Here is a 16,490-nt window from a genome sequence, read left to right on the forward strand (position 1 = left end):
TTTTAATTAATTATTGAAAATCAAGTTGGTTAGTATTCATTAATGTATTATCAACCAATTTGTTATAATTTTCTCAATTCTAGGAGCTGCAATAATCGGATGTTTATAGCCAATCAAATTATTATTTCATAGTATTTAATCTTTGATATAAATAACTAGAAGCAACTAACCTATGCATTGTAACAAGGTTGGTCTAAGCTATTGACCATTTAATCATTTGGATTTCAATATGATTGATTGTTAGTTTGTTACTGCAAAATCTTTAAAATAAAACGAAAAAAAAAACTAAAATGAAGATTATAAGCCATTTATTACCAAACGCCGAAGCTAGCGCGTGAGCAAAAAGGTCGGTAGGTTCATTGGTAACATCAGCACTAATGGAGAGAAACTTTGAGAAAAAAACCAACCAATCGAAAAACTCATAGAGATCACGAAACCCTAGTGGAAGAAAGAGAGAGAGAGCTTTGTTGAAGACGGCGGAGATGATGTCATGTGGTGTGAAGAAACCTGTTTCGAAGAAAACAACGCCGTGTTGCACGAAGATGGGGATGAAGAGAGGACCATGGACGGTGGAGGAGGACGAGATTCTTGTGAGCTTCATAAAGAAAGAAGGTGAAGGACGGTGGCGATCGCTTCCTAAGAGAGCTGGTTTACTCCGATGTGGAAAGAGCTGCCGTCTTCGGTGGATGAACTATCTCCGACCGTCGGTTAAACGCGGCGGAATTACGTCGGACGAGGAAGATCTCATCCTCCGCCTTCATCGCCTTCTAGGCAACCGGTATATATAGATATTGGCATATTGCTATTTTTCTCATTTATTATTCAACGATACAAGATCAAATAGTTATGTACATACGTGATACGAATGTGAGTGTGTGTGTGTGTCTCTACGCATAACTAGGGTTAAGTTAGGGTTTTATTTCTTCCACATCAACGTGAAGGTTCTGATTCTTGATCCCATTTTTTTCATATTACACAATTATATATTGATTCTTGATTGGATATTTATTCAGAAAAAAATGCTAGTTTCTTTGGATTATAATTTTAATTAAATTGAAGAAATTTCATATTATTTTCTAGTTCTATATATAGCTAATTAATTAATAGTTCTAGCTAGGGATCGAGTCATTCTTTTTCAAATTGTTTATGATTTACTAAAATCAAATGCAAGCTTGTTTTGTAACCGAAGTAATTAAACGTTGGTTTTTTCAAGTCACATATAAGTTCATGGGAATTCTAATGTGTAATGCAGGTGGTCACTGATCGCTGGAAGGATACCGGGAAGGACTGATAACGAAATTAAGAACTATTGGAACACTCATCTTCGTAAGAAACTTCTAAGGCAAGGAATTGATCCTCAAACCCACAAGCCTCTTGATGCAAACAACGTCCTCAAACAAGAAGAAGAAGTTTCCGGTGGACAAAACCCCATAGAGCCTATTTCTAGTTCTCATACTGATGATACCACCGTTAATAGCGGGGATGGAGATAGCAAGAACAGTATTAATGTCTTTGGTGGTGAAAGCGGCTACGAAGACTTTGGTTTCTGCTACGACGACAAGTTCTCATCGTTTCTTAATTCGCTTATCAACGATGATGCTGATCCTTTTGGTAACATTATGCCAATATCTCAACCGTTGCAGATGGATGATTGTAAGCATGAGATTGTTGGAGCGTCGTCATCTAGCTTAGGACATGACCTGCAGAGACAAGAAGATATATAGTTGATCGAATCTTGATGTCTTCTATATTTACCATGCTTCAAGAAGGGGTCACATGCGATCTAGAAGGTTGGTATATATGTGTACTAAGTTGTTTTGTGGTGATTTGTGTGATTATAAAACCATATCTGTGAGTGTAACTGAGTACACAAACCTCTCTCCCTCTATATATGTGGATATATCAATGGTGCGAATAAAAAAGTTAGATATAAAAGCTGTCTAATTAAGTTTTTACAATTAACAAAAGAGGGAAAACGTTTTTACAACATTCTTAATTATTTAGTCTATGTATATTAAGTGAAAAATAACTAATATGCATGTTTACAATCTTCAATTATGGCACTAGATATGTTTATAAGTTTAATTTCTTCAAGCAGTTTGTTTAGTGTACAAAAATTTGAAAATAATAAGCCTAGCTAGCTAATACCTAAACTTCATATCCTTTTAACAAAACACACACACACACAAAAACACACACACACACACACACACACACACACAACTTTATAAGCTATTAAACACATTCCAGACAGTTTACATACTAAAGTATGAATGTATGATCATTACATGTTGCCTAGCGGTTTATTATGTGTTTGTGTCACCACACAAGTTGAGGTTGTCATGTAATACTAAATTTTAATATATAAAAACTCAAAAATGTTCATGTTTCAAATATTTCAGACACTAGAATTCATGTATATATTAATATATGAATATAAGTTGTATAAGTTGAAACTCATAGGGTTTTTTAATCGATTATGAATTTGGGTTCTTTAATAAGTTGAAACTCAAAGTTTATTACGTATTTCACATTTACGTATCTTATATTAAGACCAATGTTGGTCGAAGATATAGTTTCTACCTATGCATGCAGATTTATTGTTTAACACAGACTTATTTATATATGCTTACTTCATCACAATCTCGTTGAGGATGGTCCGTTAAAATTCGTCACTTAAAACTAAAAAGAACACCAGGCCATTTTCACATTGACTCTTCATCACACATTCACACGTCTCCACATTTACGCCATACAAAATCGCCAGATAACTGCATGCCCCTATTAAAAGCCTAGGAAAATTGAATTATAGACCAAGCTTAAAAATTAAAATATATACACCCCCTAGAATAATTGACGTTTACATAAGTTTTTACTTAAAACGAACTTCACATGCGACTATGCTGCTCCGACCTAACCTTCTCTTTGACCCTTCGGTTCGGTTCACATCACAGCAGCAAAATTAAATAACTAACCGATAATCTCTGGCGCAACCAAATTTAGACGAAAATGATTTATTGTCTAAAACAATTTCGTAAAAATAAGACTCTGATTAAGAAATTTTTAGTTTTAGATATATAGTCATTTAAAGATTGGATACGATAGTCGATATACTGGATATCTCTCCCAAGATCTCTTGTCGAGTTGTCGTACCAAAGTAAGTAAACTTTATAAACAAGTTGTGACTAAAAACCTCAAGAGTAATATGATGCCAACGAAATGGAACATCAACAAAAGAAAGATATATAAACAAATTGAGTACATAAAATTACATATACAAATCTAATACACGTACAATTTAAACGGATAAATATTGTAACGTACCGATATGAAGATATTAGTCGCAGAGACTCGAAATATGCTATTCTTTTTTAACATTGTTGTTCATTATATTGTTCACATTCTATATATATATACCATGCATGCATAGACAGATATGTGCTGACCATTCGTGATAATTATGTTAAACAGAGTTAGGTTCAAAGAACGAAAGAATTGACCGGTAGATTTGGTCTCTCAAGTCTCACTTGTGTCTTCAATAGAAAGTTTGATCTTACTTTTTGGAGATAATCAATCAATAAAGATTATTGAACATGTTAGGTACCAACTAATAATCTTCGGTTTAATTATCCCACCTGTACAACGCCTTTCTCTTTCTCTCTACAAGTTATTGCCTACTGTTCTTGTTTCCAAACAAAAAAAAGCTCTTAGTTCTCTTATAAGAGAAACAATCCCTCAATTACGTACATTCAGACCATATGTGGTCTTTGGTTCTCGGGTCCTTGATGAAAAGATTTGACACTAAATTGTGTAACCTTCAATAAATTGGGAGTTGTTGAGGATTGGTCCTACCTCACACTGTTTCCTATTATCTGAGCAAACAACTTTCTTTCTTGGCCATCTAACATTGTGGTTCCACTTTGATGGATGTACATTGATGACCATTAACTAACCAAAGAACTAGGTGTATTTATAATACATCAGTTGTCTTTCCTCGTATCGGAAATCTCACTTGGCAAATCGCAGTGTCCATTCTTTGGCTACCTCGTCATGCTTGTCTCTATCTGTCAAGTAGAGCCGTGCAATCACTGGTAAAGCTGGACTATCTGGTAGATGAAGAAGAAGCAAAAAGAATAAGATCATATGTTGAGAGAAAGATAAAAAGTTACTACGGTAGTTGGATGTGGACATATATTATGTTCGTTGGCCATAACTCATCACGAACAGAGTAAATTTAAGAACACTTTCTTAGATAGATCTGACATGAGCTGGTCAATTCATCAAAGGACCTCAAATTGTTTGATCTAAAGCCTGAAAGTAGAGTAGAAACTTACAGGGTTCAGGTTTTAAGAAGATAGATCTGATGGCTTGTAAGACTTTTGTGATTGTAAGGGCTGGACTCCAACTATCTCTTAGAATGTCCACACTTAAATTCCCCGCAGTATCGACATTGCAATGGTAAATCCGAGTCTTGAACACCAACTGCAAATCAATCCTCACCCACTTAACCAAAAAGACTATTGAAAAAACAAATGATGTAAAAAAAAAGTGTAAGCTCAAAATTAGAATCGATAGCTTGACTTTCCAAAAACCCAAAAGTTGAAGAATTTGCTACAAAATATGTATCCTAAGACTTTGATGTAAGCAAGAAAACTATATAATATGCTAGACATTGCGACACTAGATGATCTCTTCCTAAAGACATCATCATTTGTAATCAAACTTAGAGAATCCAGGATCATATATACCTTAGGTGGCTTGAATGGATAATCAGACGGGAATATTATATCCAGAAAAAAGATTCCTCCTTCATACGGAGTTCCTGCAAAAGTTTCATTAACACCAAATTCAAAGACTTGAAATCTAACAAATTTCAATCGGATCATCTAGGAATCGGAAATAAACCCGAAGGACCAATGATGGTGGCGATCCAATGGTAGAGATTATCTCCTTTTGGACCAGCGGAGCAATCAGGAGGCGGATCAACGTTAAGCTCCGCCATCTCTCTTTGTATCCTCTTCCCAGAAGCAGAAACTGAAGTCTTCGCTACCCAAGACGACGCCGTTCCAGAATATCCGGCGTACATCGGCGTCGGTAACGGCCTTAATCTTCCGCTTCCGCCAGGTGTCATCATCTCCCGTCGTTGTCCTCTTCCGATTCTCTGCTTATCCAATCCACTTCAGCGTTTCGCTCAAACTTCCATCGGAAAAAGATTTCGAAACGCCGCGTTTTAGTCCGATCAATCAAACAAATAAAAGTAATTGCTGACGTGGACATTAATTTTGTAAGTTTCCTCTAAACACGTCAATAATTTTGTAATCATTTTGAGTTTAGGGAAAATTAGATATAAAGGATAAATAATTAAATTATTGTCCATTTATGCATTGTATATTTATAATTGATCATATACTCTCTCTGTATTTTAATAAGTGTCGTTTTAGAATTTTTATTTTTTTGAATTGGATGTCGTTTTCAAATTTCTATACAAAATTTATTACTTTTTAATGTTTTATGATATCATAAAACATTAAAAAGTAAAAAATTTTGCATAGAAATTTGAAAACGACATCTAATTTTTAAAAAAAGAAAATCCTAAAACGACACTTATTAAAATACGGAGGGAGTATGTTTTAATATTGGTCATATATGCTTTAATATAATTAAAATCCCATTTTGTCTCTAGTTTCTTTAAATCTTGCTAAACTATAAAAAAAATTCCAAAATTAATTAGATTTCTTTCTAAAAGCAGTTGGAAAAATATAGGGCAAAAACAATATTTATTTAATTTCCAAATTTTTTGCCTAGATAATTCCAAATCTTTTTTTTTGTTTGATTTTTTTTTATGGTAACATCTTCTTCGATTCTTTTGACGTCAAATTCTTCGATTTTATCTTTTGGTAGTTTTTTGGATTTTTTCAATTCTTTGGAGCTTGTATATATATGTAAAATTCTAGATTTCTTTGCATGTGTTGGATTATTGTAGACGTAAAATTTGTAGACATAATACATTTTTTAAAATTTGTAGACGTAAGATTTCTAAACTAATTAGAATACATGTTCTAAAATTTGTAGACATAATCTTAACCTTAATATTCAATTTTATCATATTTAATATTAAAATATTCAATTTCTTTATTTAAAGATTTAGTTTCCTTTTTAAAAAAAAGAAATTCTAAATTATATAGAATTTGTTTTCTATTTTTTGTAGAATAAAAAAAATATATAAGAATGTGTTTTCTAACAATTTTAGAACATGGGTAAATTTTAGAAATGATGTTCTAGTTTTTCTAGAAAAAAGAGCAAAGTATAGAATATGTATTCTAAATTTCGTAGAAATTAGCTATCTAAATACCGTAGAACAGAAATATGTTCTAAATTTCGTAGAACATGTAAAGTGCATAGAATACATTATCTAAATTTAATAGAACATAAGCAATGTGTAGAATACACATTCTAAATTCAGAATGTGTATTCTAAACTTCGTAGATCATATTTTATTTATCCAAAACTGTAACAAAAACGATATATTTTCGACATTATAAGAATCTTCATGACTTCTTTTTCATTTGCCTACAAATTGTTCTAAATTTTATTTGAAAAACTAGTTAAACCAACTACAAAGGGTAAATTAGGAATATATGGTATTTAGTCATAGAATGCATTGATGGACAATAGCTTAATTATTTATCCTTTATATCCAATTTTCCCATAAATATTTAAGTATTTGTCCAAATTCTATGAACAAATATCAACTATTTCTAAACTATCCCTTGCATAAGATTGAACCAATTGTTTCAAAAATAATTAAGAAAAATATGTATTAAAATGATAAAGAAGACATGAAGATATATAAAATGTCAAAAATATATTGTTTTGTTTTCGTTTTAGATGGATAAAATTTGATCTATAAAGTTTAGAATATGTCTTCTGAAATTAGAATGTATATTCTATACACTCTACATGTTCTACAAAATTTAGATTATGTATTATACACACTCTACATGTTCTACAAAATTTAGAAGTCATTTCTGTTCTACGGTATTTAGAATACTAGTTTCTACGACTTTTAGAATACATATTCTATACTTTGATCTTCTTTTTTTTTTTTTTTTTTTTCGAAAAGCTTTGTTTTCATTCAATCACTCGAACGTAATACAAGGCTTAGGAGAATAGACATTCTCAATGTTTGATACAACAAAGTTAAAAGCAATAAAATAGAGGTACGATAATCCGACGAGACTTTGTTCTTTATTCTACAAAAATTAGAATATGTTTTCTAACATTTAGTCATGTTCTAAGAATATTAGAAAACATATTCTTAAGATTTTTTTTTATTCTAAAAAAATTAGAAAGTACATTCTATCTAATTTAGATTTTAAAAAAAATCTTAAAATATGGAAATTGAATATAGTGAATTTGATCACATCTGCAAAGTATAGAAGTTGAATTCTGAATACTTTAAAATTCTTTATACCTAAGTGAATAAATTATAACACAAATAAGAATTTTTCTTTATACTTCACACTTTTTCCTATAGATTACGCTTAATTTCTTGTCTCAAAACCCAGAAAATTAGTTGAATTTTAAATACTTTAAAATTCTTTATACCTAAGTGAATAAATTATAACACAAATTAGAATTTTTCTTTATACTTAACATTTTTTCCTATAGATTACGCTTAATTTCTTGTTTCAAAACGCGGAAAATTATAGTTGCGCTCCATAAAGAAATTGAAATCAAGGGAGTGAGATAGAGAGAGAGATTGAAGAAGAAGAAGAAAAAAAAAGTTATTTAATATGGCGTTATTAGAGAGGAGAACAATTACGAAAGCTTAACTTTGATGAACAAGAGAATCAAAGAAGAAGAAGATATGAAATTATCTACGGCAAAACAAATAATAGAATGTAAATAAATGTTGATTTTGTCCTATATTTTTTCCAAATTGTTTTTAGAAAAAAATTAATTTAATTTTGAATTTTTTAATAGTTTAGTAAAATTTTAAAAGACTAGAAGCATATTGGGATTTTAGTTATATGAAATCATATATGACCAATATTAAAGTATATATGACCAATCATAAATATAGAATGCATAGATGGACAATATTTTAATTATTTGTTCTTTATTTTTAATTTTCCCATAATATTGATAACCAAATAATTCTGTAATTATCGCTTATTCTTCGGTATGGGATCTTATTACCACGTGATTCCTTAATAATTTCGATATAATGATTTGTCAATTTTCCATAGTTCTTAGAAATAACGCAATCTCTCCGTGACTCTCAACGAATACAAATTTGAATATGAAACTTAAATCACTCTTAACTCGAAAATTTTAGTTCAAATATGGAGACAAAAAAAAGAATGGGAACTTGTGAGCTCTCTCTCTAGTCTCTAGTTACACTTACACTAAAACCAAAGTAAAACAATAAAAACTGGTACAAAACCGCGTTTTGGCAAACAAAAGGCGGTCAGTGCTGAAGTAACAGTTGTAACAGCGTGAGAGCCAACGGTGCCAATAAGGGAATATGGTAGCTAGAGATGATAAGTGCGTTTGCATTTCCTCCCAATGGACTTACGGGTCCTAACGCATTCGGAGGAAAGTTCCCTCCCGTTGAGTTTGCGTTTAAGCTGAGATACATGGAAAAAGATTTCAAAGAGTTAAGAACAGACTTCATTTTCAAAAGATTTACAAGACATAAATTTCGGATTGTTACCTTCCCGTATATGCACATGTTCTATAGCCTGCAAAACACATAAGCCATTGGATTTGAGATTTACGCTATGGAAACAACGTGAAAACATAAAGTTATTGAAATAGATTGATTAGAGAATATGAGAAAAAAAAAAAAAAAACTTACTAGGATCTCTAGTCGTAGTGATGGCCGTACCATCAAAGTCACAAGTTCCACCTGCACTTTTCATCTTCTGGTAATAGTCATTGAAAGCAAAAGAAGCATGGCTCTTTACATCGTTCGGGAGATAGCAAGGTTGGCCAGGTTGAATCGCAGCGCAGTTAGCTCGGCCTTGACCACACGCCCAATTCAAACCGTCAATCAACTTATCATCGTCAGCATCTGCTTTAGCCACGCAGAACATCGATGAATCGTTTAGAGCTGCAGAGTTAGAGCCACCACTCAAGCTCAGAGGATAAACCGAGGTCCCATTTGGAAACAAAATTCCCCAGTTTCTTTCAGAGACTGGTCCGGATCGTTTGTCTTCATTGTACAGCTCGTAGATGTAAGTGTTTATCGGTATGTCTGGTTGGCTAGGAGGACCTGAGTTGTTCAACACTCTCTTGATCAAGTTGGTGTTGAATGTCTCTGCGTTAGCGACTGTTGCAGCCGCTTCATCGCCTCCACCAGACGAAGGCCAGCCTGTTTCCGTGACGACAACAGGAATCTTGGAGAAATTCAAAGCTTCCATGGAGTAGTAAGCAGCATCAACCATAGCATCAAACATGCTGTTATAATGTAAAAGCGTGTTGGGATCAACAATCTGCTTCACCGGAGAAAGCTGCTTGAACAACGCGTAATCTAGCGGGAAAATCCCATTAGCGGTTGTGTAACCGTAGTAAGGATACGCGTTTAACATAAAAAAAGAACCGGTGTTCTTCAGAAACTGGAGGAGCTGGTAAACCGTGGTATTCCACGATGGGCTAAAGGTCGATGTAGATGGAGGAAACGGTTTAGGCATTATATCCATAGACATAGGGCTGGAAACTTTGACCTTAAAGTTGAGATTAGAAGCCACAAGAGCCTTGTGAATGTTGTTAAGAGCCGAGGCGAGAATCGGCGCCACGTGAGGAATCGTGGTGAGAACTTCACTACCAACAGCAATGGCGGTTATATTAGTTGAAGGAATATAAGCAGCAACGTTCTTGTTAACCCAAGCGGCTGCAGCTGAAGGAAACCGTCCGATTCTGAGGATTTCGTTATTGGTTACACCAACCATAACTTCGATGCTAGTGTTGGCAAATGCTTTGAGCATGTGGCTATTAGCATCATATAGACGAACGTGTGTGATTTGTTGCGATTTGAGAAGCGTTACGATGTCTGAAGGTGATGGCATGTTGGTGAGATCAGTTCCAATGTTCACACCGATATATGCAGCTGTGTAAAGAATCACATTTACAGATTCAGAGTCTCTGAACTTAACCAAATGATATTAAAAAAAAAAAAGAGTAAACTTAGAGATAGATATAAAATGTGAAATTTACCGTTTGAAAACGCAAGAAATGAAAGTAGGAGCAAGAACGCTTCTGCAAACCATCTCGGAAGCAGCATTGGAACAGAGAGCTTGAAAACCTAAAACCTACACAAAAATTGAGTCATATGCTAATGATTGTAACAGAAATTTAGAACCTAACATGACATGGATTGTAGATTTCTCACTCTAAATTCACAAGGCACTGTTTTTTTTTTCCTTTTCAGGATAATTGGTCAAATATGGCAAGAACCCTAAAATCAAGTAAGCAACTTTTTTTTGTTGTTGTTGTTGGTAAATTCAAGTAAGCAACTCATGGATATATAAGAAAAGATTTCCGACAGAAGTAAGCTAAGCAACGCTCTGAGAATAGAACTGGGATAAACAGTAAACAAACCCATCGAGCATTCGAAAAGACACAATTTTTTAATCTAAACTCTTTTGTCGTTTCGTTCTTTCAGACATGTGCTCTGAAAACAGGATTTGCAGAGAAAAGAAGAATGTGGAAGATACAATCAAAAGCTAGTTCAGACTCAAGCTAAGACAAACAATGCGAGAAAATGAAACACCTAGATGCAAAATCAAGAAATGATGAGTGAAGTACCTAATTCGAGCTTTCCCGTTCCAGATTCAGTCGGCGAGATTTCAGATCACGGAGAAGAAATTCAAGGAGGAAAAAGAAGCCTCGAGGTTTTGCTGCTGAGACAGAACACAGGTTCAGAGATGTTACTAGTGTGTGTAGTGAACCCACAAAGAGGTCACAAAAAGTAAAGACTTTTTTTCTTTTCTTTCGGCGAAAATTATTTACGAAATTGAAAGGAAATGGAAAAATAAATAAAAAGAAAAGAAGAAATTAAGAGATTGATGAGCTAAATAAACTTGGTTTCATCTGTCGTTTATAATGCGTGGGAAACCAGAAAGGTGTGTGTGTATTGGAAGGTGAGGCTTCAAAGTTCAAAGATAAATTAATTACTACTCCCTCCATTCCTTTTGATGTTTTGGTTTTTTATCTTGTTCTACAAAGATTGATGTTTTGTAGAAACTTTATTATTACTTTCATTTGAGACCAATAGAAGGAAGAGAGAAGTAGAATTAACATTACTAAAATAATAAAAAATATAAATTTTACGTTTTCTTAAATTGTGTGAAAACCCAAAACATCATTCTTTCAGGAACAGAGGGAGTATTAATTAGCTCAAATTATCATTACCCCCATTCCAAACCCAAAATAAAGATGTTTTAATTAAAACATGAAAATGAAAACACCATTTAACTAAATATATTTTGACCACTAGTAAAAGACATTGCATTCTACAAAGTATCAAATACAACTAAATTTTGCATAGTTTTTTAAGAAAAATAAATAAAACAATTCTAAAAATATCATAGATAGGGAGGTCAGCAACATCATCTCTGCTCGTAGACATAGGAAGCGTTGGAGTAATCTAATGCGCATTTGGATTCGATAACCACTTTCTAACCCAAAATCTATTGTAATCTTGTTTTTATCTTTTTTGCCAAGATTATTTTACCTTAGGTATTGTTGTAATATCTTCACATTTCATTTTATATGATATTAACATAGCAAAAAAAAAAAATACCTCTAAACCATCATACAAAATGGAAAGAAGAGTAGTACATCTTTCTTCTTAACAACTACAATACGGCAATATTCCACCTTCTTAATAAAAATATTAAATTAAAGAAAACAAGATTGTAATAAGAGGCTCGATTTTCCACGCTCTTCTCATTTTCTTTCGTTTTTTACCATTTTATTTAAATATGATCTTGAATCGAAAGAAAGATTCGTGAGTTTGCTAATTTCGTGTGCATGACTTCCAAATGTTTTCTTGTTGAGGAACTTCGAAATGTTTCTTGCATGCTCAAATTGTTCTTGATTCGGCAGTTTCTTTCATCACCAGTTCAAAAATGATTCATATTATTGGCACATTATTCTGAAAATGATAATTTGTTCGTATATATTGTTTCTTCACTAAAATAATCAAACAATTGTTTCCAAATTTCTCCAAAAAAAGAAGAAAGAATTGATGATTATCGACATTATCGCCGTGCATTTAGATCCAAGCTATGCTCTACGGGAAAAATGAAAATTCAAAAAAAAAAATCAGAAACATGCGACGACCAAGACTTTTGTCGGATCAAGAAACTCGGACAAGTCAAACCGAAGCCAAAATTATCTGGCTAGAAAAAGAGAATCGTTAATAACACTCATAAACCATATGACCACTTGTAATTAATAACTCGACTTGTCCCAGGGTTTGGACTTTGGATTGTGGAAGAATAAACCTTTCCAATGTTAAGCAAAAATAATACTTTACGAGAAAAAAGGTAAGAAACCGTTAATCTTGGCATTTTGTTTGAAGAAAGAAACAAAGTTTTTTTTTTTTTTTTTTCCCTTTGATGCTTTATGGAGAGGATAAAGAAAACCGAAGAAAATAGCTGGAAAGTGCCAAAAGGCCGATTCAAAACCAAAGGAGCCTTACGTCAAAAAGCTCCCTCATTTCCTAATAGGACCATCTTTTTTTTTTCAACATAACAGTGTTAGATGAGATCTAAAAGATAAGATGACAAATAACACATGCTACTTCAAAATCCTGTCTCAAGATCATCCATGGATCCAACATAAAGCAAAATACCAATAGCACTACAAAGATCTGTCTTTAAAGCAAAGCTTGTCTAAACAAAGATTTTAAGTAGGAAATATCAATCTAGAGGCAAACAAAATATCTGATAAAGCAGAACTTAAAACAAGACTGAAAAACTGAAGAGTAGAAAGATACATGGTGAGTAATCACTGGCTTGGAGAACGGTCTCCATTTTGTGCTCCACGAGGGACTGGGGTCGGGCTCCTGCTCTGCCTAGGGACAGGGCTTTGGCTCCTGGCTTGTTCAGGCGTGTAGCTCCTGTTTCTTCTTGGGCTCACGCTTCTTCTTGGGCTTCTGCTGTGGCTCTTCACTCTCCCAGGACTTCCACTGCGAATCCTTGAGCCATTATGGGGTGGTGAGCGAGAGTATGACCTCTCCTTCTCGTATCGTCTATCCTGAGGTGAGACAGACCTGCAATAAGACAGTTGGAGAGCAGAGAGTGGTTTAATCCATTAGAAAGCTGTAAGGATATCTGACAGTATGAATTTCACTGGCATGCAGGAGCTAGTTACCTAGATTGATGTCTTTTAGCGGAAGGGGAATCGTAGCCGCGGCTACGTGATCGTGATCTACGACCACGGCGAGGGGGAGGAGAACGAGAGTACCGAGGAGGAGAACGTCTTCTGTCGTTGAATCTGTTGCTCCTACAAACATGAAAAGCATACAAGTTGAGATCAAGTCATCCCTTGGGGTTGTATAGAAAAATTGATCCTGTTCCAGGAAGAATCTCAATTCACCTTCCACCTCGATCCCTTGTTCTCATTTCAGTTGGCTTCTTCCGGTTTTCTTCTGCAAATACGACGGTCAACTCACGACCAAGTAGATGAGAACCATCCATGTGATGTTTAGCCTCAGCAGCATCAGCAGGATCCACATACTGAATGAATCCAAACCCCCTTGGATCTCTGCAACAAATCCAACAAACAAACAAAATCTCAGGCTAGGAACCAAAAACACAATAAGCAAGAAATATGTACAGCTTTGACGAGAAGCCGATTGTAAAGTTGGAATTACAACTCTCCTGCAATAGAAGCCATCATTATAAACATGAAAAAGCAAGCACTTGCCTGCAAACCTTGCAAGTTTCAGTATAAAGATGACTTCTCCAAGACTTGATACATCTTCAAATTGAATTCAAACCCAACTTCCTTCCAACCTTCACTACCATTTAGAACATCTTCCAAAGAACTCTAATTACTTCATTGATCTCTTCAATTCTCTAGATTCACTGTTAAACCTCAACAACTTTAATAAACACACTCAAAGTGTGACTGAACATGGAACATATCACTGTATTCTTTCCCTAAAGTGACTCGAAGAGGACGAAGTTTTAGGTGTACTATACTTACTCACGCTGAAAATTCAAGTGTAGATAAAAAAACGTTTCAAGGCTCCAAATGTGATTTTCAGAAAATTGGATATACAACCGGACATGTTTGACATAGACATTTTAGAAAATTCTTATAAATTCAACCAATTCATGAGCTGCAGATGATGACACGTAGAACTCACAAAAAGTGGTTTACGAAGCAAGAGAAAACTATAATAAAGACACCCAATCTAATTGAAGTGAAGTAAAAATATGCCCCGGATGTTCAAACATTCAATGTCTTATCTACAGAGCATGCTCACCCAGTATAGTAATCCCTTGGAAGGTAGATGTCCTTGACAGGACCAAACTGCTCAAATGGCCTCCTGAGGTCTTCTTGCCTGGAGAAAAGATCAAGGGAAAACAGAGTCAACCTATTGCAAAGAATTGTGACATTCTTGTAATATGGAAACAGAAGTTCATACATGCGCTATCTAGAAATGTACGTTTTACATGCTTCAAAATATATTTTTGGCACAAAAAAAAAACATCCACCAAACCAAACATATATATCAATCTATGATGGTGAGGCATACATCAGCTTTATGAAAACCTTTCAGACAAGTCTAAACAAGTAATGGAATCACGAAACTTACAAGGCCACAAAATCATTGAAAAGATATGGTTCAAATAATCTCAGTATAAGAGAGGAAAGAGCAGTATACACATGAAGTAGTTGAACGAATATACCTGCAATCATGACGTAGGTTGCGAACCAAAAGACTGGTTGGGAGATCCCTGTCACGACTCCCACCATATCGACCCCGGGGGCTAGGGCTCCGGCCCCTCCTTCCATAACCCCTTGGTGGTGATGGCGTGTAGCTCCTTCCCCTCATTGTGTCTAGACTTCAGTCTCTATATCAATCAAGCAACCAACAGAAATTGAGTTAATGAATGTGCTAGATATGATTGGATGCTTAAGAAATAGAACAACAATCACAGCAGCTTACATACAATCATCAAGAAAAAAACTTCAAAAAGTATAAAACCAAATCTGAATTCCACAATTCCAAGCCATATAACAATTACTCAATGTGGATTAACATATAGCTCATAATGAGTTTCAAACCAAGAACTAAGCCATCGGGGAACATCTCAAGTAACAAGAAAGATTGATCCTTACAACGAAATTTTTACCACGATGACAAATTTGAGATCAATTCAATATAAAGAACCCGGAAAATCGATAAAAATTTGAACTTTTATGGTATCAGAAACGAAAGTCTCCGATCTATAACGTTTCCGACCTTAAGATAAGACGACGAAGAAGAAAAGAGAACAGATTCATCAAGAGACTTACCGCAGCTAAGGACGGTGTTGAAAAGGACGACGGACGGCGAAGAAAAGCAGAAGGGAAGCGGCGCGGTCGGAATCGGAGAAGAGAGACAGTGGTGAGAGAGAAAGAGTGAAACCTAGCTTTTGGTTTTTGGATCTTATGGTCTAGAACGAGCGGGTCATTAGGGTTTTGTCTGCAATTCTTTTTTTATTACTATTTCCTTTCTTATGTTTTGCCTCCAAATCCTTTCTTTCTTTTCTTTGTCAACTTTTGCCTTAAAATCTTTCCAAATGTTTAGCTTTACCCTCATACTTACTTATATTACATGTAGACCCCTACAATGTAAAGATTCTGATAGTTTGTTTTATTGACTTCATTGTATTAGAAGTTTGAATCTAGTTTTTAGTTGGATTAATTTAAAAGATCTAAGAATATATGTCTTATTTCAATTGGTTTATTTAGATTGTTTATCTTTTAAATTATGTCTTCCTAATTAATAGTTAAATATCTAATTTTTCAGTTTTGTAATCTTCACATCGAAATTCGAGACTACCTATTTTATTAACTCTCTTGCATTTTTATCTCGTGTGCTTTGAAGACTCACAATCGCAATGTATTTTTATAAATTAGTCTTATTGTAATCGTTTTGTTACTAGTTGGTTTTTTAGAGACATTTCAAAATACTTTTAGCCACACAAAAACTTTTTGTTTGCAAGGAGAAAACTTATTAGAGTTCATACTAACTTTTTCGAACTCAAATATGTGATTTTTCTGAAAATCATGTGATACATTTAACTATTTAAAATACTCAATTAAAAGAAAATGAACTAAGAAATTGTTCTAACTATTTTTATCAAGATATTCATTCATCTTTGATTTTTTTTACAGATGTGAATGCAAATTTGAATTTAAGAAACAAGAGAATTGATAAGAATATTTTTTGGAATCTAAACAAAACGAGAAGAGTAGAA

General features: G+C 34.0%; 4 protein-coding genes across 5 annotated transcripts; 1 reads left to right on the top strand and 3 right to left on the bottom strand.

Moving 5' to 3' along the window:
• The first annotated feature begins 275 nt into the window (after positions 1 to 275).
• Positions 276 to 1,935, top strand: LOC9321037 (transcription repressor MYB5). Its single transcript, XM_002882784.2, has 2 exons — positions 276 to 778; positions 1,253 to 1,935. Exons 1-2 carry the CDS (start codon positions 483 to 485, stop codon positions 1,722 to 1,724), a joined length of 768 nt encoding a protein of 255 aa, XP_002882830.1. The 5' UTR covers positions 276 to 482; the 3' UTR covers positions 1,725 to 1,935.
• Positions 1,936 to 3,599: 1,664 nt separating this feature from the next.
• Positions 3,600 to 5,222, bottom strand: LOC9318897 (constitutive photomorphogenesis protein 10). The gene is made up of 4 exons (XM_002884925.2): positions 4,906 to 5,222; positions 4,749 to 4,822; positions 4,335 to 4,482; positions 3,600 to 4,106 (listed from the first exon to the last, which is right to left on the bottom strand). Exons 1-4 carry the CDS (start codon positions 5,132 to 5,134, stop codon positions 4,009 to 4,011), a joined length of 549 nt encoding a protein of 182 aa, XP_002884971.1. The 5' UTR covers positions 5,135 to 5,222; the 3' UTR covers positions 3,600 to 4,008.
• Positions 5,223 to 8,292: 3,070 nt separating this feature from the next.
• On the bottom strand, positions 8,293 to 11,113 carry LOC9321038 (glucan endo-1,3-beta-glucosidase 4). 2 transcript variants are annotated; one of them, XM_021033027.1, is made up of 5 exons: positions 10,813 to 11,113; positions 10,222 to 10,309; positions 8,864 to 10,114; positions 8,720 to 8,747; positions 8,293 to 8,633 (listed from the first exon to the last, which is right to left on the bottom strand). In XM_021033027.1, the coding sequence occupies exons 2-5, from the start codon at positions 10,286 to 10,288 to the stop codon at positions 8,474 to 8,476; spliced, it is 1,506 nt and encodes a 501-aa protein (XP_020888686.1). In that variant the 5' UTR covers positions 10,289 to 10,309; positions 10,813 to 11,113; the 3' UTR covers positions 8,293 to 8,473. The 2 variants fall into 2 exon arrangements, with proteins under 2 accessions (XP_020888686.1, XP_020888685.1); XM_021033026.1 differs by having other exon boundaries at positions 10,222 to 10,316; positions 10,813 to 11,112.
• Positions 11,114 to 12,794: 1,681 nt separating this feature from the next.
• Positions 12,795 to 15,696, bottom strand: LOC9321039 (serine/arginine-rich SC35-like splicing factor SCL30A). Its single transcript, XM_021032930.1, has 6 exons — positions 15,544 to 15,696; positions 14,934 to 15,098; positions 14,507 to 14,584; positions 13,612 to 13,779; positions 13,387 to 13,518; positions 12,795 to 13,285 (listed from the first exon to the last, which is right to left on the bottom strand). Exons 2-6 carry the CDS (start codon positions 15,077 to 15,079, stop codon positions 13,021 to 13,023), a joined length of 789 nt encoding a protein of 262 aa, XP_020888589.1. The 5' UTR covers positions 15,080 to 15,098; positions 15,544 to 15,696; the 3' UTR covers positions 12,795 to 13,020.
• Positions 15,697 to 16,490: the final 794 nt, after the last annotated feature.

This window comes from Arabidopsis lyrata (assembly GCF_000004255.2).
Source record: "Arabidopsis lyrata subsp. lyrata unplaced genomic scaffold ARALYscaffold_3, whole genome shotgun sequence".
In the NCBI taxonomy this organism is placed as follows: domain Eukaryota; kingdom Viridiplantae; phylum Streptophyta; class Magnoliopsida; order Brassicales; family Brassicaceae; genus Arabidopsis; species Arabidopsis lyrata.

Excerpts from the sequence above, each read along its gene's own strand:
- LOC9321037 (XM_002882784.2), top strand. The coding sequence starts at position 483 with ATGATGTCATGTGGTGTGAAGAAACCTGTTTCGAAGAAAACAACGCCG. Across the intron at positions 779-1,252 it reads CATCGCCTTCTAGGCAACCG|GTGGTCACTGATCGCTGGAA; the intron begins GTATATATAGAT and ends TGTGTAATGCAG.
- LOC9321038 (XM_021033027.1), bottom strand. The coding sequence starts at position 10,288 with ATGCTGCTTCCGAGATGGTTTGCAGAAGCGTTCTTGCTCCTACTTTCA. Across the intron at positions 10,115-10,221 it reads ATTTCTTGCGTTTTCAAACG|CTGCATATATCGGTGTGAAC; the intron begins GTAAATTTCACA and ends TTCTTTACACAG. Across the intron at positions 8,748-8,863 it reads CACTACGACTAGAGATCCTA|GCTATAGAACATGTGCATAT; the intron begins GTAAGTTTTTTT and ends TGTGTTTTGCAG.
- LOC9318897 (XM_002884925.2), bottom strand. The coding sequence starts at position 5,134 with ATGATGACACCTGGCGGAAGCGGAAGATTAAGGCCGTTACCGACGCCG. Across the intron at positions 4,483-4,748 it reads ATCCATTCAAGCCACCTAAG|TTGGTGTTCAAGACTCGGAT; the intron begins GTATATATGATC and ends ATTGATTTGCAG. Across the intron at positions 4,107-4,334 it reads CTTCTTAAAACCTGAACCCT|ATAGTCCAGCTTTACCAGTG; the intron begins GTAAGTTTCTAC and ends TTCATCTACCAG.
- LOC9321039 (XM_021032930.1), bottom strand. The coding sequence starts at position 15,079 with ATGAGGGGAAGGAGCTACACGCCATCACCACCAAGGGGTTATGGAAGG. Across the intron at positions 13,780-14,506 it reads CCAAGGGATTACTATACTGG|AGATCCAAGGGGGTTTGGAT; the intron begins GTGAGCATGCTC and ends GATTTGTTGCAG. Across the intron at positions 13,519-13,611 it reads ACAAGGGATCGAGGTGGAAG|GAGCAACAGATTCAACGACA; the intron begins GTGAATTGAGAT and ends TCATGTTTGTAG.